The sequence below is a fragment of the Chelonoidis abingdonii genome, chromosome 8 (genome assembly GCF_003597395.2).
Source record: "Chelonoidis abingdonii isolate Lonesome George chromosome 8, CheloAbing_2.0, whole genome shotgun sequence".
NCBI lineage: Eukaryota > Metazoa > Chordata > Testudines > Testudinidae > Chelonoidis > Chelonoidis abingdonii.
This window is the reverse complement of record NC_133776.1, coordinates 45,292,274-45,319,972: the sequence shown is the minus strand read 5'-3', so window position 1 is coordinate 45,319,972 and position 27,699 is coordinate 45,292,274. Positions and strand designations below refer to the sequence as shown.

Here is a 27,699-nt window from a genome sequence, read left to right as displayed (position 1 = left end):
ATTATAATTAACTTTTTTAATGCATTTTTATTTGAAATCAGACTGAAATATCATCTAGCTGTTATGTACAAATCTATTCTGAAAAATTTGTGTCTTTATTTTATCTGATCTCAGAAACATTGGTTGGACAGATGGATGGATGGACAAACCGAATAGTTAAGCTGCTATTAAAAAAATAAAAAAGCTTAAAAAACATTAAAAGTAATAAAAGAAGGGCAAAATGTTTCTCAGTTTACCAAAAACCTCAACCTAGATCTGCCCTTGGGGATTGGGGGTGGGGGCTCCGATTGCATGATTCGCCTAGGGTGCCAGTTGCTGGTAGCTAGTCTAGGGTCACCCCTGCCCTAACCTTTAGTTACATAGAAAGGAAGTTAAAAGCAATATACATACTTAGAATTTCCTCTGTGTGGGACTACAAACTAAGTGCAAACCTAGTCACTATTAAAGTGTCACTATTAAACTAGTCACCAGAAGCACCTTGATTGCACAGGTCTTCCCAATCGCTTATCTCCTGGTTTCATACCTGACTGGTAAAGCAGCAGGCAGGATAGTCTCTATTAGTGAGATGCTCATTGTCTCAACTTAAAACTTGCAAGGCATCCAGATACCACGATGATGGCCTTTGAATAAATAGTTTTAATAATACAATAATATCAGGAAAAGGGATCAGCACACATGACTATCACTGAAACCTCCTACTGTTACATCTCCAGAGAGCTATATGGAAACCTATGGTTTTGATGTAAAGCTGTCAGTTTTTACAAACCATAATTATGGATCAATCCAGGTCCTAATGAACCAGTGGAAAGATACCCATGAACTTCAGGGATAGACTGGCTCCCATAAACAGTGTTGAAACAACAGTTATGGGGCAAACCATCCCTTCTTTCATATAAAAATATCCTTCTTATAGTTTCCTTCTTCCTGGTATACAGTGCTTTGAAATTGCATGACAATCTGTAACAGTATATTTCTAAATCTATATAATCATTTTTTGTTCATTTCAAAGGAGACCAGATATTTTTGCTGAACAAAGCTGCTGGCTTTCTGTATTGCCTCCAGGAGAGGTTCACAGATATACTTTTTGTTGAAATTCATTAACAATAAAATGAAGACAGGCCATTGTCATATAGCATAGCTCAATTGTTTAAAGTAGCTGTAAGGGTCAGGGGAGACATACAGCAGCAGAAATCATAAATATAGATATCACAGTGATTAAAAAATTGACATGTTGGGTTTACCTGTCAAAGAATAAAGACACTCCCTCCTGACATTAAAAGCCAGAAAAAGGAGGACTCACTAAAGAAGGAATGTAACTCACAGTCAGCTGCTGCTCTACTTCTGAGGAGGGCTGGATGTGTAGCAGAGAACAATGGTCAGGACCACCAGTTCTTATGAAAGGCAGAGATCTGCAGGAGGCCTGGGGCCAGTTCCTCATTCCTGAGGATCTACATCTCTCCATGTTCCCTCCATTGCAGGACCCCAGTAACACAGTCTCCTACCATTGTTGGGACTCCCACCTGTAGCTGATGTGTATCCTACCTGAGGTATGGAAAAATCCCAACTGGGGAATGTCAAAATTTGGTCTCTAAATGGACCATGTAATTTCATCTAGAAAATGTCCTTTTGAATGTTATAATTCTTGACATCTGATTGATGTGCCAAACCGGACAGTCTCTACGCAAAAGAATAAATGGACCAAATCAAGAAATATAACATTCAAAAACCAGTCTGAGAACACTTCAATCTCCCTGGTCACTCTATTACAGACCTCAGTCACAATACTCCAAGAAAAAAAACTTCAAAAACAGAGTCCAATGAGAAACTGCATAATTTGAATTAGTTTGCAAACTGGACACCATTAAATTAGGCTTGAATAAAGACTGGGAGTGGACAGGTCATTACACAAAGTAAAACCTATTTCCCCATGCTAATTTTTTTCCCACTACTGTTACTCACATCTTCTTCTCAACTTTTCACTACAAAAGTTTTTTTTCCTCCTGCGGATAATAGCCCACCTTAACTGATCACTCTCGTTATAGTTAGTATGGCAACACCCATTTTTTCATGTCCTCTGTGTCTGTGTGTGTATATATATCTTCCTACTGTATTTTCCACTGCAAGCAACTGATGAAGTGGGTTTTAGCCCATAAAAGCTTATGCTCAAATAAATTTGTTCCTCTCTCAGGGCATTTTAGAGACTAACATGACTACATTGTATGGGTAGGTCTCTATGTGGCCCCAACCCAGTGTATGCATCAGGATTCCTGTGATTTTATTTTCTCTTCTAACTGGAACACTTGAGTTAAATATAAGGTGCCAAGTAACACTGATTGGTAAACAGTGAGTATTCTCATCTGAAATCTACAGGCATTACTGCTTATATATGGACAGTATTGCACAGTTAAGTGCCACCACATAGCCTCAAGCCTGCCACTTCAAGGCAGTGCTGCTATGTAATACACTGCTTAACAGAGAAAGAGTGTTTAAAAAAATTCCTGTGGGGGTAGTCAAAGGTGTCCAACAACAGAATGCAGGGCACTTTGTCTCAGCTTTGATTGACAGGGCAATGTAACAATACATTAGAAAAGCCAAAAGCAATGAAAACAAAGATGCCTCACTGAGAACTGTATATGACAGAAACGTGCTTGCTTTCAAAAAGAAACCAAAGAGTGCTCAATTACAGCTAGACTTTTTTTTATATTGGGGTCAAACTGATAGTGGCATCTTTTCTGAGACAGACAGGACAAGATCTGATTCCTCAAGTACGTGTTATGAAACATTAATTATACTTGTGCATGTATATTTCTTGAGAAACTGAAAATTACATGTGAACCTGGGATTTTTGTCTCTAAGGGGGCTGGACTGCATTAAGTGTTAAGATGAATCTCTTCATTTCAAGTGGGTAATGAAAAAGGGTCATACATTATCTCAGGGCTGGGAGCATTAAGTTTCCATCCCATAAATAGAGAGATGTCTGACTCCCAGCATGGGGTGGGCAAGGAGAAACTGTCTATTGATATAATTAAAATGCACACTATAAAAACAAAACGGGGAGGAGAAGGGGAGGCGGAAATGACTATGCAAAATTGATTAGGTAATTTGGTAACCCGCTTATTGGTTTATCTGGAGTGAGAGATCAGCCATCATTACCCCCTGTGGTGGTAGTGGAAATGAGCACAGAAAGAATAAACAGAAAAAGTCACACTCTCTCAAGCTTCTTGATGTTATGAGAACTTGAAAGAATAGATGCTAGATTTCATTAAGTCTGTCTTTAGCTCTCACTGGCAGTGTACGTTTCCTGCTAGTATTTATGAAACTACCAGTGAGATTTGCATGCATATAGTTTCTGTATATTGTTTCCTCTATAGTTTATATTTGGATCTGAAAGTGATGAGGTTTGTTGTCACCCTTAGTTTCTATGGGAGTAAATTCCACAATCTTCAGCCTGCCATGCAATTCTACACTTATATGTAATAGAAAAAGTCCCAGAACACATATGCCGAGACGGCCAATTTTATATGAGCCTGAAAATGTTGCATATACAGTACCTACGTTTCAGTTAAGCACTAGGTAAGCTGAGTTACTGAATTGTCCTGTGCTTAACCTGATTTAATCCATTTTGAAGATTCAGCTATTGCTGGTTCACACTACTTCTAACAAATCTTTCAGTGTCATTGCTTCAATCTTTGCTAAAATTGTCTCATTTACAGTCTATGCATTTCTTAGTTAACCTAAGTCCCATTGCCTTGCTGAATTAGGACCAGACTTTTGAATATTCACATCTTTTCCAGGCAACATTTACAATCTTTGTAGTCTCAGAAATGTCAGAAGACTCAAGTTATGTTTTATTACACAGGACAAGTGTGACAAAAAGAGTGGAGAGTTAAACTGGAGAGCATATAATCTTAGAGAATGCCTACAGTAAATGCTTTGTCAGTTTCCTAACATTCTCATCAACTTTCCAGTGTAGCTGATCCTTCAGGATTTCTAACCTCAGTATCAAAGTCTGTCGTGTTTGAACTTGGCAAATGTGTTATAGTGAAAAAATACATTAAAAATATCTAAGTATCACTATTTGCTGAAAAGTGGCTCTAAAAATAGGCATGTGGGATTTCATGTTATCATTTCTCAGTGAATCCCAGATCACGTCAGCTTTGTTTACAAAAGAGTGGAAAACGTTATTTCTCACTGCTATTTCTTCAAAATCAATCTGGGGTTTCATCTGATCTGATGCTTGTGCATTATCAAGAGTAATAAGGATTTTGCAACTGTAACTCAATTAATAATTCTGTTGATATGTGAGGCTGCTTCTATAACTGGAGTAAAGAGTATTAAAATAGTATATGTCAGTCAAGCAAACAATAGCATGGGCTGAACAGTATTAACTGAACGCAAAATTTAGTGAATTTTGGTTCTGAGAAGCATTTGTGAATCAGTTTTATTTGCAAATCTATTTGCTATTCAAAAATATTAGGGGTGAAATACTGTCTCCACTTGAAGAAAATGGACAAGCTTCTCTTGACTTCAGTGGGGGCAGGATTTCATCCTATATGCAGGTTACAAGTGAACAAGTTGTACAGTAGAGATTGTTTGTGAAGTACCAGCTGAGAAATACCACCACAGCAGTTTTACAATGAGCCCAGCTTCTAGACCTGAAACTAATAGCAAACATTAAGGGTTTAGGAACCAAGAGGATATAAACACTGGCCTCCTCTTTAGCACTGGAGGTTAAAATCACCCTCCAAGGACTTACAAATGAATAATGATTTTACATCAAAGAACCTCAGATGTTCAGAGTGGGAGAATTTAAAGCCAGAAGAGACCACTGTGATCATCTAATGTGACCCACCCCCCTCACCCGGACCCCGCTACATAACGCAGCCCACAGAACTTCCCTGAATTAATTTTTATTTCACCTAGAGCATATTATTTACAAAAAACATCCTCTCTTGATTTAAACATTTCCACTTATGAAAAATCCACAACTCTTGGGTAGTAGTTCTAATGGTTGATTACCCTCACGGTTAAAAATTTGCACCTCAACAGAGCACAGTCAGTGAGTTATACACAGGCGTCCAGACATTCTGCATGAACATGGACTTGCTGTGGTACAGCACCAATGCAAATCTCTAGGTGATGCAGTTTAGGTCAGGGATTTTAGCCCCTTAACTCTATTGGTGACTGTGGGCATTATTTGGTCAGCAGACTCCATCTACTTTCTCTTCCTCTGTAGAGGCTAAAAATCTCCTTCATTGCCCAATTTAGGTCTTACATGTCAGAGCTTATTCTCTCTCCCCTACATGATCCCTAACTGATCCTTCAGACACACAGCCTGCTTCTTTCGCACTCTTAAAATCTATGTCACTTCCCCTTCCATGGAGGAAATTGTGTTTCTACAGTTAAGCAATATCATTCAAACAGGTGCTCGCTTACCATTGTCACTGTTTCAAATCACTCATGACAAAACACATTCCTCCTTCCCCCCTTTACCCTCCAAACCCCATCCTTCTCCAGAATCCCTTCTGTAAAGAAAACCTGAAGTTACTACACACAGCAAGGTAGCAAATTTCATATAGTTAAGAACAAACAAAGATAATACATTATTTATCACATTTTAAATTCCACCCTTTATATTGTCTGTGGAAAAAAATAAAAGAGAATTATTATTCTTTAAATTCAATTCACCTGTGTGACTGAGTGCACCCCTGTATTCACACCCTACAAACCATTGTAATAATCTTTGTACAAAATATGCCTTGTGAGGTATCATTTGAAAATGAGTAACTTGCTGATCAGTAGTATCATGGGAAAATGTTATAAGTGAAGCTATGAATTTGCCCTGAATGGTGTTGGTGACACATGTTCAAACCCACGTAGCCCTGATTAGGCAGGACTGGGCAAGCAGCTCCTAAACAAAAGTTCTAAGCAATGGTAGGAGTGAAAACAGAACAATATAGACAGTGGATTTCAAGAAGGCTCACTTTAGCAAATTCAGGGAGTTGGTAGATAATATCCCCTGGGAAGCAAGTCTAAGGGGAAAAACAGTTCAAGAGAGTTGGCAGTTTTTCAAAGACACATTATTAAGGGCAGAAGAGCAAACTATCTCAATGTGTAGGAAAGATCGGAAGAATGGCAAGAGACCACCCTGGCTTGACCAGGAGATCTTCAATGATCTGAAACTCACAAAGGAGTTCTACAAAGAGTGGAAACTAGGTCTGTAATGGGGTGGCTGCCCCATTCCTGCAGAACGAGGGTAAAAGCAGCCCTGGAAAGGCCTGCAGTTGTGAAAGGCTGGGCTGATTGGGGAAGCAGCCACAGCTGTGGCCAGCTCAATCAGGGCCCAGCTGGCCCTTATAAGAGGGCTGGGGGCCAGGAGCTGAGAAAGAGACTCTCTCTAGCTCTTGAGAGAGAAGGACTTGGCTGCCTGGATGCTGAGAAGGGTACCTGAGGTGGAGCAGTGCTGGGGAAGGGCAGAGGGAGCTCCAGCCTAGTAAAACCCCAGGCTGCAGGCTTTGCTAGAAGGCCAAAAAGGGTACTGGGGCTGCTGAGGGGCAGCCCAGAGATAGGCAAAGGCAGCAGGTCCAAACCCCCTTGCTGATGATGAAAAGTTTACAGACTGCAGTGTGCCCCAGTGAGCGGGAGCTAGATGATGACTGGCAGTAGCCATTGTGGCAAGATAGGGATAGAGAGTGGGGGTTTCCCTGGGAAGGGAGACCCAGAGAGTGGGGCACTGCCAAGGGGCAACACCTCAAGATAAAGGGGCACTGGGGTCCAGCAGGGACACAGCGGACAATGACAGATGAGACTCCAGCCTACAGAGGGCGCTCTGGGCTGGAAGAGTTAATTCCCAGGATGACCAGCAGGAGGCACTGCGCCCTGCTACAAAGTCAAATTACAAAGGATGAATATAAACAAATAACACAAGTACATAGGGATAAAATTAGAAAGGCCAGGGCACAAAATGAGATTAAATTAGCTAAAGACATAAAGGGTAGCAAGAAAACATTCTACAAATACATTAGAAGCAAGAGGAAGACCAAGGACAGAGTAGGCCGATTAGTCAATAAGTGGGAGACACAATAAAAGAAAACGTGGAAATGGCAGAAATGCTAAATGACTTTTTGTTTCAGTTTTCACAAAAAAGGTAAGTGCAATTCGAAATCTAACATAGTGAATGCCAGTGAAAATGAGGAAGGCTCAGAGGCTAAAACAAGAAACAAGTTAAAAATTACCTAGACAACTTAGATGTCTTCAAGTCACCAGTACCTGAAATACATCCTAGAATACTCAAGGAGCTGACTGAGGAGATATCTGAGCCATTAGTGAGTATCTTCGAAAAGTCATGGAAGATGGGAGAGATTCCAGAGGCCTGAAAAAGGGCAAATATTGTGCAAATCTATAAAAAGGAAAATAAGGACAACCTGGGGAATTACAGACCAGTCATCTTAACTTCTGTACAGGGAAAGATAATGGAGCAAATAATTAAGCAATCAATTTGCAAACACCTGGAAGATGATAAGATAAGTGACAATCAGCATGGATTTGCCAAGAAATCATGTCAAACCAACTTATAGCTTTCTTCGACAGGTTAACAAGCCTTGTGACGGGGTGGGGGGTAAATGTGGTATATCTTAAATTTTGTAAGGCTTTTGATACTGTCTTGCATGACTATCTCATAAACCAACTAGGGAAATACAACCTTGATGGAGCTATTATAAGGTGGGTGCATAACTGGTTGAAAAACCATTTCGAGAGAGTAGTTATCAGTGGTTCACAGTCAAGCTGGAAGGGCATAATGAGTGGGGTCCTGCAGGGACCAGTTTTGGGTCTGGTTCTGGTCAATATCTTCATCAATGATTTAGATAATAGCAAAGAGAGTACAATTATAACATTTGCAGACAATACCACGCTGGGAGGGGTTGCAAGTGCTTTGGTGGATTACAATTCAGAATGATCTGGAGAAACGGTCTGAAGTAAATAGGATGAAATTCAATCAAGACAAATGCAAAGTAACCTACTTAGGAAGGAAAAATCAGTTGCACACATATAAAATGGGAAATGGCATCCTAGGAAGGAGTACTGTGGAAAGGGATCCAGGGGTCATAGTGAATCACAAGCTAAATAGGAGTGAACAATGTAACACTGCTGCAAAAAAAAGCATGTATTCACAGGAGTGTTGTAAGCAAGACACAAGTAGTAATTCTTCCACTCTACTCTGCACTGATTAGGTCTCAACTGGAGTATTGTGCCACATTTCAGGAAGGATGTGGATAAACTGGAGAGAGTCCAGAGAGACAAAAATGATTAAACGTCGAGAAAACATGACCTATGAGGAAGATTGGAGAAGAAAAGACTGATGGGGGACATAACAGTTATCAAGTACATAAAAGGTTGTTACAAGGAGAAGGGACAAAAATTGTTCTCCTTAACCTCTGCGGATAGGGCAAGAAGCAATGGGCTTAAGTTGCAGCAAGGGCAGTTTAAGTTGGCCATTAGGAAATACTTCCTAACTGTCAAGGTGGTTAAGCACTGGAATAAATTGCCTTGGAAGGTTATGGAAGCTCCATCATTGGAGATTTTTAAAATCAGGTTAGACAAACACTTGTCAGGGATGGTGCAGATAATACTTGCTCCTGTCATGAATGTAGGGGACTGGACTCGATGACCTCTTGAGGTCCGTTCCATTCCTACGATTCTATGTTGATCTTCTTAAAGGGGCAGTGGACCTCATATCTGGATTGCCCAGGAAAGGGCTCGACAGTGCAGAGTACCTGGTTTTTTTTCAGGGGGTGAGGAGGAGAAATCCAGGAATGGCAGTGTATTGGAATTACTCTCTAAGTAGGAACCAAGGCTGCTGGAAGCCAGAGCATGTCTGGAGTTTGCTGACAGGCTGCTGGGGTCAGAGCTGCGTGACCAGCATTGTGGTTATACACAGACACTCAGACAATCTATTTCTAATTACATTTGATTGTCAGAGTTTATAGAAAACTATTACACAGATCAATTATAATTACTATTTATAAAGTAAATTAACACTATTTGATAACATGCAAAAAGCCAATAAATAATGAATAATCACTTTACCCAATCTGGCTTAATAATATTTATTTCACTGCAATATTAAATACCACATCCTGTTGGAAGTTATAATTCCCAATGGCAAGTTAAATCAATACACAGAATCTCTAAATCTTCAGCCTACAGAAATATTAGAACCATCTTAAATTTAATAGCAGTACTAATTGATGGCTAGATTGTGGATTTGCCACAAGCCCTGGGTAAGGAGCAGTACAAAGTTGTGCTTCTCAAGAACAAACTGTTGACAAAGAGTCATAGCTACTCAGTTCCTTGCTTCCTCTGGGACCCAGGAAGAAAATAATTCACCCTTGCATATTATCTGGTGCAGATTACTTTCTCCTACATACCTTCCAGAGCAGATGAGGTTAGGTCCAATAACCATTGCCTATTTACTGCCTATTTTCAGTCTCGTGCTATACCATTCTCTTACGGTGAAAAATTAGGGATGAGTTCATGTATAAACACTGCAGACTCCAAAGACACAAACTGTAAACATTCTTTCAACTGGACAAGAAAACATGTCTACTTTACATGAAAATCAATTGCTGTTAAATCTGTTAGCTCTAGCTAATTTAGACTGACGCTATTTCTGCAACTTGCATTCAGTTGTGCTGAAGCAATAGTACAATAGAATCATGATGGATTCAGCACTGAAACACAGCAGTTCGGGCTGGACAGCAAGCATAACCAAGGGAGCATGAGCTGAGAGTTTACACAGACTAGGTTAATCATGTTTCTGGTAAACCTATTGGCAGATCATCTTTCCTTTTATGGCTGGAAAGGTTAGAAATCACACTCGGGCAAGGAAACATTTTGAAAGTTGCACACAAGTTTAATTGACCTAATTAAACTCTGTATTCTGACTATGGTATTCTATGGAATTCAACCACCACAGATTTGGGGATCCAATCTAGCAGAAAACAAGTCTGCTCCAGGCTGAAGGAAAATTCCACCAGCCTAGGAACATCATAGGATGGCATAGGCAGCTTCACACTTGTCACAGGCCCCTGTGTAATGAATGGGGCTGCAGATAAGGAGGCATCTCCCCAGCCCTCAGGGACACTGGGTTGCAGAGCAGCCCATTGACAGCTGTGGGAAGGCTGCCATAAATTGGACCAGCTCCCGAGGCACAAAAGTAGTTTATAGCCCAGTTATGCCACCATCCCACAGTGCTGTTCTTTTGGTTCTGTGCTTCAGTATAGTATACAATATACAGTAACTCCTCACTCAAAGTCGTCCCAGTTAACATTGTTTCGTTGTTACATTGCTGATCAATTAGGGAACATACTCATTTAAAGTTGTGCAATGCTCCCTTCTAAAGTCGTTTAGCAGCCACCTGCTTTGTCCACTGCTTGCAGGAAGAGCAGCCTGTTGAAGGTAGCTGGTGGGGGCTTGGAACCAGGGTGGACCGGCAGCCCCCCCATCAGCTCCCCGCTCCCCTAAGTTCCCTGTGCTGCAGCCGCCCAGCAGGCTATCAACTGCCGGGCAGTTCAGCTGTCCTTACCCTCACTGCCATGTGCTGCTCCTGCCCTCTGCCTGGGAGCTGCTCCCAGAGACTCCTGCTTGCTGTGCAGGGGGGGGAGGAAGGGGCAGGCTAATGTCAGGGCATCCCCCTTCCCCTGGTCCTGCACCCCACTTACCCCTTCTCCATATAGAGCAGGGAGCGGACACTGATGGAGAGAGAGACAGAGAGCCTGGGGCAGCAGCTGCTGTCTCAACTTCCTGATCCACTTAAAAAGACAATGCACTTAAGAATGGGTCAGCTTATTTAAAGGGGTAGTGTGCATCTCTCTTTCTCACACACACACACGGTGTGTGTCTGTCTGCTATGCTGTCTCCCCTTCCTCCTGTTCGTGATGCCTTGATGAGAAGCTACATTAACAACGTGTTAACCCTTGAGGGCTCAGCCGAGTGCTAGTTCATCATTTAGCAGCAAGGCATTCCCTGGGAAATATCCCTCCCTCTTCCACCCTCTAACTTCACCACCTCAACCAAGCTTCACGATCATCACTGCTGTGAACAATATTAAATTGTTTGTTTAAAACATACACTGTATGTATATCTATATAATATATATATATATTTTGGCTGGTGAAAAAAATTCCCTGGAACCTAAACCCCCCATTCGTATGGGGAAATTGGATTTGCTTAACATCATTTCACTTAAAGTAGCATTTTTCAGGAACATAACTACAACATTAAGCGAGGAATTACTGTACCCCAGTGTTTTCACCTTCAGATCCCTTCTAAGACCCAACGTGGAAAAGCTTTTAATTGTGAGACTTACTTACTTGGTTAAAATGATGAAGTTTGTCAATTAAATGACTGATGAGAGGGTCTAATCCTTTGACTTTCAATTCTGGGTTATTAATTTGTGCCTTCAGTCCATTGGAAACAACTCTGCTGGTGTAACTAAAAAAAGGGAACAAAAGATCAACCAGGGAGAAAATATTTACACTGAAAGTGAGAGGGTAACATTTTACAGGCTATTTTCATTAGAATAATACCCAAGTTTTCCTCAACGTGTCAGGGTCAATAAACATATTACAAAGCAAACTTGTTTGTAAATAGTGTAATTAGTGCAAACAATTATTTCATCACCCCAAATCCGAATAAAATAACATGATTTCTTGCAGTATTATCAACTCCAACCATTCCAATATCACAAGTCAGTACCCAAAAAAATCATGAGAGATTTAAAAAAACTCAACGTTTCAGGTTTCTTATTTGTATTTTGGTGTTTGAACCTTTCAGGTTTATGTTTCAAGCTTTTCTGCGCAACTCTAAGGGCTGGAAACTTGCTTGAAAAATCAAATTTGAGATTCTCAAATAATCACTGGAATCCAGGGGCTTTAAGGAAGACAACAAATATCGCGAGACTTGCAGTAAAATCGCAAGAGTTGGCAATGCTGTACAATTTCTCAATCAGCAGGGGAAATGTTCCACTCAGTGAAATGAGGCTTTTCAGGAGAGGTCAGCAATTGAGAAGATGAGATTGCCTGCTGGGCTTCAGCCTTAGATGTATTGTAAGAACTCCTTCAAGCGGCACAATCTGATACATCAGCAGTCTTCAACTCAGTCATGCATTATCTTTATCATTATGACTTTGTTAGGAGCAGTTCAGATATATACATACGTAGAGCCCGCCTCTAGGCAATCTCACCTTAGACCTTTGGATCTGAAAAACATCAGCTGTTCTCACACAGTAAATGCCTGCCTCTATCAGCATCCTCATCCTATCACCATGGACAAAGTTATAGACACACACCAAATGATCATTCAGTCATTGCTGTAGTTCTGTTTCAGCCCCAAGATATTGTTCTTTCTACTTGTTTTTGCATCCTTAAATACAAGGAACAAATTGGGTCCCCATTTTTCTGGGGATCCTATGCAAACTACTTTGATTTCCCTGCACGTCCTCTGCAGCAAAACTGGACAAGGAGGTATTCATGGCCCAGGTAGGCAGTGGGACTGATGGGGAAGGTCACTCAACAACTGGCTTCTCCTATGCACCCATATCTGCTTGGGAACCAAATGTATGCCTTTGTAAACTCTAGCAGAAGGAGGTTGCATTCTTCTGGATTGGAACTCAAAGAGAAAGGCCCTTTACAATTTTCTCCTTAGCCACAGCTACATTCTCTACATGATAACTCAGATTTTCTTTCAGTCTGTTAGCAATCTTCCCATGATAGCTTTTTAAGACTGGAAAACTAAGGATGGGGCTTTCACAAGGAGCTAAGAGAATTAGGTGTTCAACTTGTATTGGCTTTCAATTAGAGTCAAGCACCTAATACCTTTTGAAAATGCCAGCATAAATTCTCTCTTCTCTCAGTGACAAACAGAATTGCAAATTATAATTGGACCTTTACTAGGATGTTTGTCCTATCTTAGTTAAAACCAAACAAGTGAATAAAGTTAGACTTCAAGCAAACCTGACAATAAAAACATTACATACTGCTGTTTAACATTTCAGTTCAAGGGTATGCTTGAAATTCTGGTGAAGAATAGAAGAGGTGGCATGGTCAGTTTTTAAGGAAAATTATCAATGACTTTAATCTTGCAGAGAAAGGAAAGATGATAAGAATCAAAGTGCAAAATAATGGATTTAAAAAAAACCAAAAACATTCATTGTGTTAAAATACACAACCAACAGCAGCCTGTCTCCTTGTATTAGATGCAGAGAATGCATTTGATGCAACTCTTTGGGATCATCCTGTTGCAGTACAGGAGGAATTCAGTTATGGACATCAATTTATAGCCTCCATCAAACTGTTCTACAATTCTCCATGTGCATTCCTTTGGCTGAACATCTTCCCATCACAAACAGCAGCACAAGGCAAGAGAATGCTTTGCTACCTATTCTTATTGCTCTATGCTTTTTATCACTTGCTACAGCTATCAGAGTTTCTCCAGATACTCAGGGCATCACAATGATAAAGAAGGTAAAAAAGCTTTTTTTCCACCTATAAATGATATTGCTTTACTCTGCAAATCACAAGCCTCCATTCAATGCTTTTCAGCAGCATTAAAGGCATATCGCATTATATAGATTTTGTGTAATTATGATCCAACCAGAAGCAATGCCTTTAGCTATCCCATCCAGTGAGCCATATTCATTTTCCATGCCAATGATCCCCTGATGGATTCCAATGCCTGGAGGTACAAATCTCACCCAACGTTATTATATTGCTTGTTGCTACATGAGTACCCTCTTTTACTTAATTTAGATAAAGAAAAATGGCATAACCCTCATTATCTCTATTTGGTTGAGTCCAAAGTCCATTCAGATCAGTGGGGCTATTTGTGTGCTTAAATATAAGAATGTATGTAAGTGTTTGTAGGATTGAGCACCTAGATGCCACGACAATGTTCAAATCCATCTGCTGCTGAAGTCATTGTTAGTGTTTGATATTTAGACATCATAGAACCACAGAAGTGGAAGGGACCACGAGAGTTCATCTAGTCCAGCCACCTGAGCTCAAGGCAGGACTATGTATTATCTAGACCATCCCTGACAGGTCTTTGTCCAACCTGCTCTTAAAAATCCCCAATGATGGAGATTCCACAACCTCCCTCTGCAATTTATTCCAGTGCTTAACCACCCTGATCATTAGGAAGCTTTTCCTGATGTCCAACCTAAACTGCCCTTGCTGCATTTTAAGCCCATTGCCTCTTCTCCCATCCTCAAAGGTTAATGGGAACAATTCTTCTCCCTCCTTCTTGTAACAACCTTTTATATACTTGATAACTGTTATCATAACCCCCTTCCGTCTTATCTTCTCCAGATGAAACAAACCCAGTTTTTTCAATATTCCCTCATAGATCATGTTTTCTAGACCTTTAATCATATTTGTTGCTAATTCTCTGGACTTTCTCCACATCTTTCCTGAAATGTGGCACCCAGAACTGGACACAATACTCCAGTTGAGACCTAATCAGTGCAGAATAGAGTGGAATAATTACTTCTTGTGTCTTGCTTACAATACTCCTGCCAATAAATCCCAGAATGATGTTTGCTTTTTTCTGCAACAGCATTGTACTGCTGACTCATATTTACCTTGTGATCCACTCTGATGACCCCCAGATCCCTTTCCACAGGACTCGTTCCTAGGCAGTCAGTTCACATTTTGTCATTTCCCATCATTTAATCTTGGAATCAGGGAAAGCATACATCAAATTTGGTGGCTCTATCTTCTAGAGCTATTTATATTCATATTCAATCTGTTACACCTATAGCCAACTGCTCTCTGAAGAGGGGGTAGGACCCACAGGACCTCAAGGGTCTGCTTACTCATGCTTGATACATGAATGGCTGTAGGGGCCATACAAATAGCATGACTGATATGCCTGTGCAGCCAACTGCTGCCCCCAGAAGTGGCTGGGACTACCCAGACATATGAACTGTGACAGGAGCTGATGTTAAGTGCAGCCAGAGGAAGCCATTTGCAGAGCACAACAACTATTGGTCCTAGAAAACCCAAGAACTTTAGTCCATCTTCTTGTGTGTCACTTACTGGCACCCTATCCATTAACTATTTACATATAGAACACTTCTCTAACAAACTGAGTCCAGAAAGAAAAGGTGGGTGAGGTAATATCTTTTATTGGGCCAACTTCTGCCAGTGAGAGAGACAAGTTTTCAAGCTTACACGCAGCTGACCTGAGATGTGAATTCTTGTCTCTCACTCACAGAAATTGGTCCAGTAAAAGTTATTATTTCACCCACCTTCTCTCTCTAATATCCTGGGACTGATATGACTACAACAACACTGAGTCCACAGAAATTCAGTCCAGAGAGAATGGACTCAGTTCAGTCCACTGGCTGTAGGAGTGGGTTCCAGCAATAAGAGAAGATATGGCCCCCTTGGTTGCTCTTGAGGGGAAGGAGAATGGGGATTATTGAAAACCATGTTAACATGATAAACTCTCACTTAAACTTATAAGGGGTTTCCTGGACCTACTTGCAGGTGAAGAGGCTAAGTAGGGATGCTTGTGATCAGAGTCAGAGTGCAGAGCACCAGCCTAAAGTACTGCGGGTTGAATTGTGCCTCTGTTTTAAGGAGCAACTTGCTGTCTCTCTCTTGGATCTTGTGCACTATTGTTCTCAATTCTAAGACACAGTGTTATGTTACAACCTTCCAGCAAGAGTATTGTGTATTTTTATTTAACTTCTCTGTGTATGTTGTCAAACATAACAGAGAGAAGGCACGCTAACAACTCAAAGTGAGTCACAGAGCCACTGAGGAGGGAGGACTACGTGCAGGCTGCCACAACTGGAGATAACTTGTTCCAGGAGGCAGCTATACATCCATCTTACTTGAAATCCTACCCTGTAAGCACAGAATTAATCTGCTGCCTCTGTATCAGGTCTGATATACACCTCTACCCCGATATAACACGGTCCTCGGGAAACAAAAAATCTCACCGCATTATAGGTGAGACCACGTTATATGGCACTTGCTTTGGCCCTCCTTGTTCCTTGCTCCCTGACCTCGCCCTCCAAGGACCCCCATCCTTAATCACCCCCAGGACCCCATCCCCTACTCAACCTCCCTGCTTCCTATTCCCTGACTGCTCCGACCCCTATCCATACCCTGACAGGCACTCACCAGCAGCGGCAGGAAGTGGAGAAGCCCGGCCCCAGCCCCAGCCCCAGCCCCCTCCACTCCGCCACCTCCCAGCCACGGTGCTCTGCTTCCCGCTGTCGGTGAGTGCAGGGAGGTTGGGGAAAGGATGTCCCCCTGCACTCAACCATGGCAGGAAGCGGAGTGACGCGGCCCCAGCCTGCTCCACTTTCCTTGCCCCGGCCCCAGCCATGTTGCTGGAGGGGGCTGAGGAAAGTTCCTGCACTCACTGTGGCGGGAAGTGGAGTGCTGCAGCTGGGAGCTGGCAAAGTGGAGCTGGCTGGGGCTGGGCTGCTCTCCTTCTCGCCGCTGGTGAGTGCAGGGAGGTTGGGGAAAGGACGTCCCCTGCACTCACTTGCAGCGGGAAGCAGAGCGTCGTGGCTGGGAGGTGGCAGAGTGGAGCGGGCTGGGGCCAGACTGCTCCGCTTCCGCTGCTGCTGGTGAGGGCAGGGAAATCCTTTCCCCCAAGCACCCTCCCCCGAGTGACACGGCTGGGGCAAGAGAAGCAGAATGGGCTTCTCCCAGCCCCTTGCTAATCCCCAGGGCCACTCTGGGACTGCGGGGTCCCCCAAAGTGCCCTCCCACAGATCCTGCCCCCAGGATCTGGGGGCAGGAGCCCCTGACCGCCCCGAGACCCTCAGCCCCTTATCAAACCCCTCAGCCCCAGCCTGGCCCGACACCCTTAACACACTGCTCAGAGCAACGTGTCAGAGCTTTACCGTGTTGTATGCGAACCCAAGTTCTATCGGGTTGCATTATGTTGAGGTAGAGGGGTACTTTGGAATAAACAATACATTTCCTGAAAGGTAATTTGATTTGTTTACTTCTTTGCACTATGTAACACATTTTTTGTGTGCTGACAACAGATCCTGAATTACTGAGAATATACATTAAGAATAGTCAGAAATTGGCCGGCTTTATCTAATAATCTGTAATTTAACTGAAAAATAGTAGTACAGAATTGTTAATGCCAGTGATTCATAGATTCCAAGGCCAGAAGGGAAACTAGTGTGATTATCTAGTCTGACCTCCTGTGTAACACAGGCCAAAGAACTTACCCAAAAATAATTCCTAGAGCACAGCATTTAGAAAAACATCCAATCTTGATTTAAAAATTGTCAGTTGTGGAGAATCCACCATGTCTTTTGGTAAATTGTTCCAACAGTTAATTACTCTCATTATTAAAAAGTTACACCCTATTTCCTGCAGTACTTTATTCATACTAGACCCTGAAATGTCTGTATCAACAACCTACAGGTTAAAAAGACCAGGAGATGTGTATAAAAACATCATCTATATGCAGCAATTCTGAACTAACCATTCTCTTAGCATGCAATGAATAGCAAATACAGGAAGAATTACTAATCGATTTCAAAACTGTGGGTTTGATAGTAACATTATTCTACTGATCTACTGGGAAAAGCTAAAAATGTTATTAAAAAAAATCTTAACAGCTTTCCAGAAGTATAGTTTAGATGATTTTTAGCTCACACAATTATCCTAAGCTTGAAACGGTCAGAAGCAAACTGTTGCCTAGACACCGGCAAGGATAATATTTTGAATATAAACATACATTTCTTCCCTTATTTTTTAAAAAATATTTTGGCTTTAGAAGTTCTTTTTAAAGTTAGAACTCAAAAGTAATTTTGAAACACACTATTATTTTTCATTTGTAATCTGAAAGGGGACAAAATATAAGATGCTCCCAAACAACTGAAGAAAAACGGAGATGAAAGATGCTGCCTATGCAATGTCCAAAACTAACCCAGTGTTTCCACTGGCTCTTTGGATAGCTAAAGGTTTCAGAGAACAAACAGTAAAACTAAAAGATTCCAGTAGACAGCTGCAGAAGCTGCATTAGATACAATAGTAATGATATTTAGCCACATGAGATTGGGAAATGGGGGTGGCATTATCACACCATTCCCTTCCCTGTTCCCTACAGGAGACAGTACTAGTTTGGTTACAAGCATCTGATCAAAGCTCTTATAGGCAGCAGTTCCATGTATTATTGATCATGTCCAGCTGGGAGACCATTTCCATTGCTCCATTTCCCTCAGGATGTTATTACTCTGAGCAGGGCCACTATATGCCATTAAGCACCCCAGTGCTCTGATCTGTGGTGGCTAATGATCTATGCTCTTCCGAGGATCAAAAAGAAACTCTGAACTCAGATGACCAGCCTGAATGAACTCAGTCTGAATAAGGAAGTCAGCTTTCACATATACTTTAAGTGGGGATTAGAGAGCAACATGGAAACCCCACCAAAATTCATATGCAGTCTCGTACGCTGAATTTCTCAATTTCTTTGTAAAATAATATACGTCTACCTCGATATAACGTGATCCATATAAAGCAAATTCAGATATAACGTGGTAAAGCTCCAGGGGGCAGGGCTGCATGCTCCGGTGGGTGGATCAAAGCAAGTTCGATATAACGCGGTTTCACCTATAACACGGTCAGATTTTTTGGCTTCCAAGGACAGCATTATATTGGGGTAGAGGTGTATTAGTGTACTGCAAACTTGATATTATAGCAAGGTCTTTTCAAGGAATACACTGAACTCATCTGGTGTAAATCAGTGTAGTTCTATTGACTTCAGTCCTATTTTACTCTGTCTGAGGATTTGGCTGAATATATCTAAACCTCAGAAATTGATGTAAACTATCTATGTTAGGACTTTCAAAGCTGCTTATAGGATTCAGGGGCCCAATTCTTATTAATTTATAGTGGAAATTGGATGTCTACACTCTTTAAGTCAGTAGCTCTCAACCTTTCCAGACTACTGTATCCCTTTCAGGAGTCTGATTTGTCTTGTGTACGCTCAAGTTTCATCTCATTTAAAAACTACTTACTTACAAAATCAGACATACAAATACAAAAGTGTCACAGCCACACTGTTACTGAAAAATGGCTTACTCTCATTTTTATCACATAATTATATAATAAATCAGTTGGAATATAAATATTGTACTTACATTTCAGTGTATAGTATATAGAGCAATATAAACAAGTCATTGTCTGTATGAAATTTTAGTTTATACTGACTTCGGTAGTGAATTTTTTGTAGCCATTATGAAACTAGACAAATATCTAGATGAGTTGATGTACTCCCCTGGAAGACCTTTACATAACCCCAGAGGTACACATACCCTGGGTTGAGGACCACTGCTTTAGGCCACTTTGAAAATCTAAGCCCTCACTTTCTTCTCAAAAGTAGTTCTGCAGTGGGCATTTAATTTTTCCTTCCTATGTGAAGTACTTTGCACTTGTCTTTATTGATATCTCCAATTTGTCAAGTTGATTGAATTCGAAGCTTGTCTTCCAAAGTTCTTGCAACCTCTCCCAGCCTGGGGTCATCTGCAAATTTATAAGCATACTCTCCACTCCATTATCCAAGTCATTAATGAAAATATTGAACAATACTGGGCCCAGGACGACCCTGTGGGACTGCACTAGATATGCCCCCCACAACCGTGGTTTGATAGCAAACCATTGATAACTACTCTTTGAGTTTGGTCTTTCAACCAATCATGCACCCACCTTATAGCAATTTCATCTTGATCACATTACCCTAGTTTGCTTATGAGAATGTCATGTGGGAGTGTGTCAAAAGCCTTACAAAATATCAAGATACATCACATCTACTGCTTCCCCCTAACCATCCGGCCAGTAACCTTGTCAAAGAAGGCATGTAGGTTGATTTGGCATGATTTGTTCTTGACATATACAAGCTGACTATTCCCTGTAACCTTTTTGATTGTTTAATAATTTGTTCTAGTATCTTTCCCTCTATTGAAGTTAGGATGAGTGGTCTATATTCCCATGGGTCTCTTTGTTCCCCATTTAAAGTTAGGTACTATGTTTGCCATTCTGTAGTCTTCTGGGACTTCACCCATCCTCCAAGAGTTCTCAAAGCTAATAGCAAAATTTTCAAGATTGCTTCAGCCAATTCCTTAAATACCCTAGGATGAATTTCATAAGACTCTGCTGACTTGAATATATACCTAACTTACCTAAATATTGTTCAACCTGATATTTCCTTTGCATTCCTCTCCCACTGTTGTTAATATTGAGTATCTAGTCACCATTAACCTTTCTTAGTGAAGACTGAATCAAACTAGGCATTAAACAGTTCAGCTTCCTTGTTGCCATTAGTTATTGGCTTATCTACTAAGTAGGAGACCTACACTTTCCTTCACCTTTCTCTTGTTCCTAATTTATTTAAGGGATCTCTTCTTCTTGCCTTTTATGTCCCTTGCTAGGAGTAACTCATTTTGTGTGTTAGCCTTTACGATTTTGTTCCTGTATGCTTGTGCTATTCTTTTGTGCTCTTCTTAGCAATTTGTCCATGTCTCCACTTTTTTATAGGATTCCTTTTTGATTTTCACATCCTGATGGAGCCATATTGACCTCTTACTACTTTTTTTCTTTCTTTTGCATCAGAATAGTTTGCAGGTGTGCCTTTAATAGCATATCCTTGAGAAACTGCCAGCTCTCCTGAACTTCTTTTCCCCTTAGATTTTCTTCCCACGTGACCTTACCTAGCCATTGTTGGAGTGTGTAAAAGTCTGTGTTTTTGAAGTCTATTGTCCTGCTGCTGCTGCTCTAACTCCTTCCTTTCCTTAGAACCATGAAATCTATCATTTCATGATCACTTTCACCCCAATTGCCTTCCACCTTCAGATTCATTACCAATTCCTTCCTGATCATAAGGATCAAGTCTAAAATAGTTGGTTATTTCTTCTACTTTCTGGAACAAAATGTTGTCTCCTATACATTCCAAGAATGGTTTGGAAATTTTGTTTTTTACCACATTAGTTTTTCCAGCAGATGTCTGGGTAATTAAAGTTCCTCATTACTATCAGGTCTTGTGTTTTGTATACGTCTGTCATTTGTTCTAGAAATGCCTCGTCCGTCTCCTTTTCCTGATGTCATGGTCTATAATAGACCCTCTCTTACATCACTCCTAACTTTTACCCCTTTTACCTTTTCCCAGAGTCTCTCAACTGGTCTGCCTCCTACCTTGCTATGGCCCTCAGAACACGTGTAAATATTCTTGTGTAATGCACCCCTCTTCCCTTTTTACCCTTTCCTTCTTGAACAAGCTAAGTCCATCTATAACAATATTCCCACTCATGAGACTTATCCCACCAAGTCTCTGTGGTGCAAATTAATTTATAATTTAGCGTATGTACTAATACTTCCTGTTCTTCTTGTTTATTCTCCATACTCCTTCAATTCGAATATAGACAGCTAATATGCTGAGCAAATTCCCTCTCTCATTTTCCTTCCATTGCTCCTATGACTAGCCTAAAATGCAATTACCCTTAACCATTAACCCACACCATTATGTTATGCCCCAAATTTTCCATTTGAACCATCTCTTCTGTGTTTTATCAATGCAAATCTCAGCACATCTGGCCTTATGAACCGTGGGACAGTATAATGAGTGATTTTTCCCTCCAGGCAGATGTCATAAAGTTGGTACATAGTACAATATGCACAAAAGCAAGAAAACTGTATTGCTAAAGAGTGCAGTGAAATAAGCCATCAGCCTTATCAACTTATGTCTTAACAACCCTGAATACTTGCCTTTGAAAAATGGGCATGAATACCAGAAGGAGAGGTGTTTTATACCACCTGGATGGCGATCATGGTATCCTACTGGCTGTTCACCAACCAACATCATGGCGTCACAGTGAAGACCTTCTGCTTAATGTTGTACCAATTTCTAAAACACTAGTTCCTTGGCTACCATCTACTGATCCGCAGGATGACACTACCAGCTGGTGGCCCTCAGTGATCCTTTTGGAATGACAGATTCATGACTGTGACTGACAGAACTGTGCTTCATGCAATAGCAATTCCATCAATACCATTACCCAGTGAAACCTGTTATGTACTTTTTTTGCCCTGTGTTATATTTTTTTATTGGTGCAAAGATCCCTCTCAGTTCTTTATTATCTGGATTACTGAGCCATTGTGCAAGACAACTGAGACGTCTTCAAGAGATGAAAGATTAATCTACTGACACTTAGCAAGCAGCTGTATCACCTTTCATTAAGATGCAATGTTCAAGAAAAGTTTATTAAAAATAATTAATAAAAAACAAGAAATACATCTTGATAAATTTGTTGTCTGAGTTCTGGCAAACAGAGATATAAAATAATGTACCAGTTTGTGTGTATATATATATATATTTAACCAACCTATTCTCTTTTGCCAAACTCTAACACTTCCCATGATACAAATGCTTGCTAAAGTAAATTTTTTTAGAACTTCAGACTATACATTTTATTAGTTGGGCCTGATTCTCCTCTCACTTACATCAGTGTAACTCCACTGACTTAAATTAATATATTCCTGATTTATGCCAGTGTAAAAATGAAAGGACACCAAACCCCACATTTGTAATACGAAACTTGCAATGAAAAGAGTCAAATTCCAATAATTAGCTGGCAAAGTTGTTCTCTAGTGGGACCTTCCTGCAAAGATTCATGGTCTTGGTTTGTGCACATACTGGTACATGGCACTTGGAAGGCTGAAAAGTTCCAGACATTTTTAGAATGTCACAGAAGCCATTGTGTGTGCATGGAAAGGAATAAACCACATTCCACAGCCTCCTTTTGGCTTATGGTACTAAGTGAGCTAGCCTAACTTGCCTCAGTTCTCAAGTTTATGGGTGTGGATCTGTACAAGGCACCTCCACCTTCAAGCCATTTCATTGGCTCTCCGCTGCACTGCAAGCTCAAAAAGCCCTGTTCTTTTTTTCAAGATCCTATATAATGCAGCCCAATTGCATCTCAGAGTAGGGTGCAACCCAGCCCTCTCTGCTGTGGTAATGATGCCAGCCTCATACTCTTTTTATGCCTTCATGTCAGAAAACTCTTCTGCTTTCATACATATCACTTTACTCCTTGCTGTTAGGATGGCCTTCCCTAAACCTTTCCGCAGAGCTGCCACTCTCAGTGTGTTCAAATCTCTTCTTTAAAGCGCATGTTTGCCATCCTACCTAAGAGAATTAATAGGCATGGAAAGGTGTTAACACAGTAAAACTTAATGGTACCTTCAGAATTTGTACTCATCCTACAGAATAAATGTGTGATCTTGCAAAAGTTGCAGTTTCCCCTTTGGGAGACTTGCCTTGTCTGTCCTTGCCTACTTTCCCTTTGGGAGACTTGATCAGGAAAAAGGATAATTACTTGTTAACATATTAAAACTACAACTGCCTTGTCCATGCCAAGATTTTACTATGTATTCACTACTATCTGTCAGCCTAGTAGGGACACACTTGCTGTCTGTTTATGACTTTCATTGGGTCATGTTGAGTCTAGATGGCACTGTTCAGGGCAGGGAATGTATTTTGTCCATTTGTTTGGCAAGGCACCTAGCACGCTGCTGGGTACCTGCAAAATAATGAAATATAAAAGAAAATAATGGTGGGTACTCTACTTAGGTATTTACACATAATTTACACTTTCTCTAGAGGAAAAGGACGATAATATCATCCCTGACACTAGAGCTAGAGGAGTATATGAAGACCAAGCCCTCTGGCCCCAATTCTCTCTTTTATACCTTGTAAAACAGTCATAATTCCACTGAAATCAGTGGAGTTACATTGGGGGTAAAAGCAGGGTGTGTGATAAGACATTCAGACCATTGGGTACCAAAGAAAATCTTAACATGAGCTAAATATTTAACACAACTAGGCACAAACCCTTTAAAATATTCTCTAAGAGCAAATAACTATATATAAAAAAGAGAACTTTGGACAAGTAATAATGAATGCAAATTTAAGTGATATGCCTGAGAGATTGCAGCACAGACAGTCCAATTTGAGCTTCAGTACATAATGCAATGTCTAGGGAACCACATCTAGTAAATGAAAATAAAAGTGAGTGAGGCACATGCGGTTGCCCTACAGATCTCGAGGCAGAAATGACTTGAGGTGGATACTGTCTCTGGCAGAACTGCTATAATAGGCTTTGACTTCCACAAAATAGCCTTACCCAATAATAACAATGGGAAATGCAAGGAGAAATACAGTTTGCTAATGTTCTTCGACAGGACTAAGTTGATGGGGTCAAAAGGAACACAAAACTAAATATCCTTTTTAATTATCTTTATCCACTTCATGTAGAACTCAAGGGACTTTTTACAGTCTAGTTTATAATGGAAGGCCTCCCAAAAATTGGTATAAAGGCAGGTTGGCAGACAGACTTAAGTGGTTTGATGACACTACCTTCTAAAGACATTCTGAATGCACATACCATACAAAGTGCACTTTGAAAACTTTAATGCAATGCAACTCTGCCACTGGCATTTGTATACAACTGATTAAAGCGAACCTGCTATTCTACCATCCGCCAAATCAATTCATTGGTGTTACTAGGAGAATATTGATTTGGGCTATGAAATGCATTTGAAAAATGCTTGAGATGTCCCCTTAATAATGCTTGCCGCCTTCTAGGTATGTGAAAAACTGCTGCCAGGTAGATTGCCAAAGAGAACTGTAGATGTTAACCAAGCAGGTTGTATTGTGTTGAGCGAAGAAATGTATTTTCTTAGAACAACATCAGTTGGGATGCATCTTCCATTTAAAGTTATATGGCCTTTTCAAAGGGACTGAAAATGAGTTCTGATATTTCCATATACACATTTAATGCATCAAAGCCAAAATAATGGGGTCAGGATATGACTGTGATACAAAATGGAAATGTACAAATGATGCACTGACTTGGAGATCTGGCTCAGACATGCTTCCCTTTTAAAAGATTATTGAAAAATAAGCCAGGAAACAGGACAAAACAAACAAACATACACAGCAAACATCTGTCAAGGAAACATTTGCAGCAATGACTAAGGGACAGTTCAAAACAGAAAAGGAATACCTTTTTCCTCAAAGACCCTACTGGTTTCCTAGACCTCGAGATGGAATTCTTCAAGTACAAGCACAAGTAAGATCACAAAAGAGCTAAAACTAGACACAGAATTCTATTCAAAATCTCCAGGAGACTTTACACTTGAAGCCTGACATCATGTAAACCTTCTCCACAGTTGTAGACAAAAATGTGGAATGTTGGGCACAAACTGGAACACCTGACAGCCTAAATTTTTAATCTGGGCAGCTGGATGACAATGGTAGAAAACAGGATTGATGCAATATACAAGCAGATGCAGTCTCAGGAGACTAGAGTTCTTGAACTCTCTGAAAATAGAAATAAACTAGCAATAAACTTCACAGCAGTGGAGACATACTGAAAAATCAAGCGAGATCCTGTAACACTTGGCTGATAGGACTTTTGGCACGGAACGAGGGCAGGGATCCAACTCCCTTTATAGAAAGCCATAGTTGCAGAAATTTTAAAAATAGGCTTTAAAGGTGACCTATGATGTACAGAAAGATATTTTATGATCCCAATGCAGAATCTATTAGAAAGCATAATGGGGACCGTCAGAATTTTTATATCATCAGATATATGTTGTAGGGATAGGATATTCGCTACACTTTATACAGAAACAAAACAAAAACAAAACAGACATTTGTTTTGAGAGGTCAAAACATCTGCTTTTTCCAGAAGCCAGTTGCTCAAAAGAGACCATGGTTAAACTTTTGGAATTAAGTAAGAGCTATCAACAGGGAATATATGAACTGCAATATTCTATGCACTCAGGGATTGATCCCATTGACTTCAGTGGTCTTTGGATCAGGCCCTTCATGCATGCTCTAGCCTCCACAACTCTCACATCATCCCCATCTCCCTCTAACCAACACAAACACAACAGACTATCTTTCTTTTTGGCCTTGAACCTCTGCTCATTGCAGTCAAAGCCCCCACTATTCTCAATGGGGTAGGATCAAGGACTAAAATCCCTCTGCTGCATCAAGTTCAAGCCTCTTGTTCTCCTCTTCCAAGCTCTTCATAACTGTGACCAACCCTACTTTTCTGCTTCGCTCTCTCACTGTGTCACCCCCTCCACTCTGCCATTTATGACCTCAGCTGTGCTTCTGTCTACTTCTCTCACAGACACCTCCTTGCTTTCTTCCACTCCATCTCACACTCACAAAATACCCTCCCTGACCTAGTCGCTAAGATCAGTCATGACCGCTTCGTCCAGATCACTCAGAAGACCTTCTTTTATTATGATGTCCAGACAAAATTGCCAACTAATAATTGTTTGTGATGGGCTGATGAGAATAGTTGATACTTATTAGAGGAAAACAATTTTTTGTTTTATCCTTTTTCTTCATCCACTTGCATTGCTTGACTTAAACTGTGAGCTCACTGTGATAGGTACCTTCACAGAATCGACCTTTCAGAATAGCTAAAAGTAAGAGAACCTTAAATATTACTACTAGTTTTACCAAGATGGACCTTTTAGACTTAAGGTATTAGTTAAAGTTCTGACTATAATCTTTTTTATATTTTCCCACATTTTGTAACAAATTTGAAGAAATACATTTTAAAACAAATCAAAATACTGGAAGTCTGACAGGACCAGCTATAACATTAGAGGGAAGCCATTTGTTATATAACAGCATAGCTATTATAATAATGATAAAGGCCTGAATTAAAAATGTTTAGTCTTTTCATTCATATACACAAAAGCTTAAAGCAAGTTAATTAAGAAGACCATTTGTATTCAAAACTGGTATGTATTCTGCCATATTTAACCTGAAAATTCATTAGATTTTGGTGAAATGTATTCTCATCAAGACTGTGTCACACACTTTTATAATAAGCAAAAAACCCCAAATGCTTAAAACAAGACAGCTAAAGGTTGTCCAACAAACAAACAAACAAACAAATAAAAGATTAGGCATGCTCACTTCGAAATCTCATTGAGTTACAGTTCTTCAGCCTCTTACTCTTTTTAAATCCTTTTCAGCAGACATTGAGCAATGTCACCCTAAATCAATGAAGTTCTCTCAATGTAGAGAAAGTGACACTTTGCTGGGAAAGCGGGGGTGGCATGTATTCTACAATTCTTTTGTAAAATACATCTGATTCCTTTTTTTACTGGGCATAGATCAGGAAAAAAAATCAGCATTTGTGTGATCTACTAGTTGAGGGATTAAAACAGGAAAAATTCAGTTATGTTACTCAAACATCTTTGGTTGATTTCAACGGGGTTTGGATCAGGTCCATGACTATTAGAATAATCCCACAACCATCATGACTGGTTAATAATTAAATCACACAGTGTTTTAATATCATGTGCTGCAAAGAGGAGGAGACATATTAAAGAGTCACTTGTGACTTCTAAGCCTCAGTCTGAGTATCACTGCTTGAGGGGAAGCTTGCCCTGTCCAAAACAGGAAAAATTCAGTTATGTTACTCAAACATCTTTGGTTGATTTCAATGGGGTTTGGATCAGGTCCATGACTATTAGAATAATCCCACAACCATCATGACTGGTTAATAATTAAATCACACAGTGTTTTAATATCATGTGGTGCAAAGGGGAGGAGACATATTAAAGAGTCACT

At 40.4% G+C, this 27,699-nt stretch overlaps 2 protein-coding genes across 3 annotated transcripts in view; both read right to left on the bottom strand.

The window, feature by feature from the left end:
- GPC1 (glypican 1) overlaps positions 1-8,623 on the bottom strand; it is a 738,496-nt gene extending 729,873 nt beyond the window's left edge. The window contains exon 1 of the mRNA XM_032764746.2: positions 8,606-8,623. The gene's annotated coding sequence lies outside the window, so the exon portion shown is untranslated. The remainder of the gene's footprint in view (positions 1-8,605) is intronic.
- LOC116815952 (glypican-5-like) overlaps positions 1-27,699 on the bottom strand; it is a 630,803-nt gene that overhangs the window by 246,907 nt on the left and 356,197 nt on the right. For both annotated transcript variants that reach the window (XM_075068568.1, XM_075068569.1), the window contains one exon: positions 11,373-11,493. In XM_075068568.1, the coding sequence (XP_074924669.1) occupies positions 11,373-11,493 (121 nt within the window). The remainder of the gene's footprint in view (positions 1-11,372; positions 11,494-27,699) is intronic.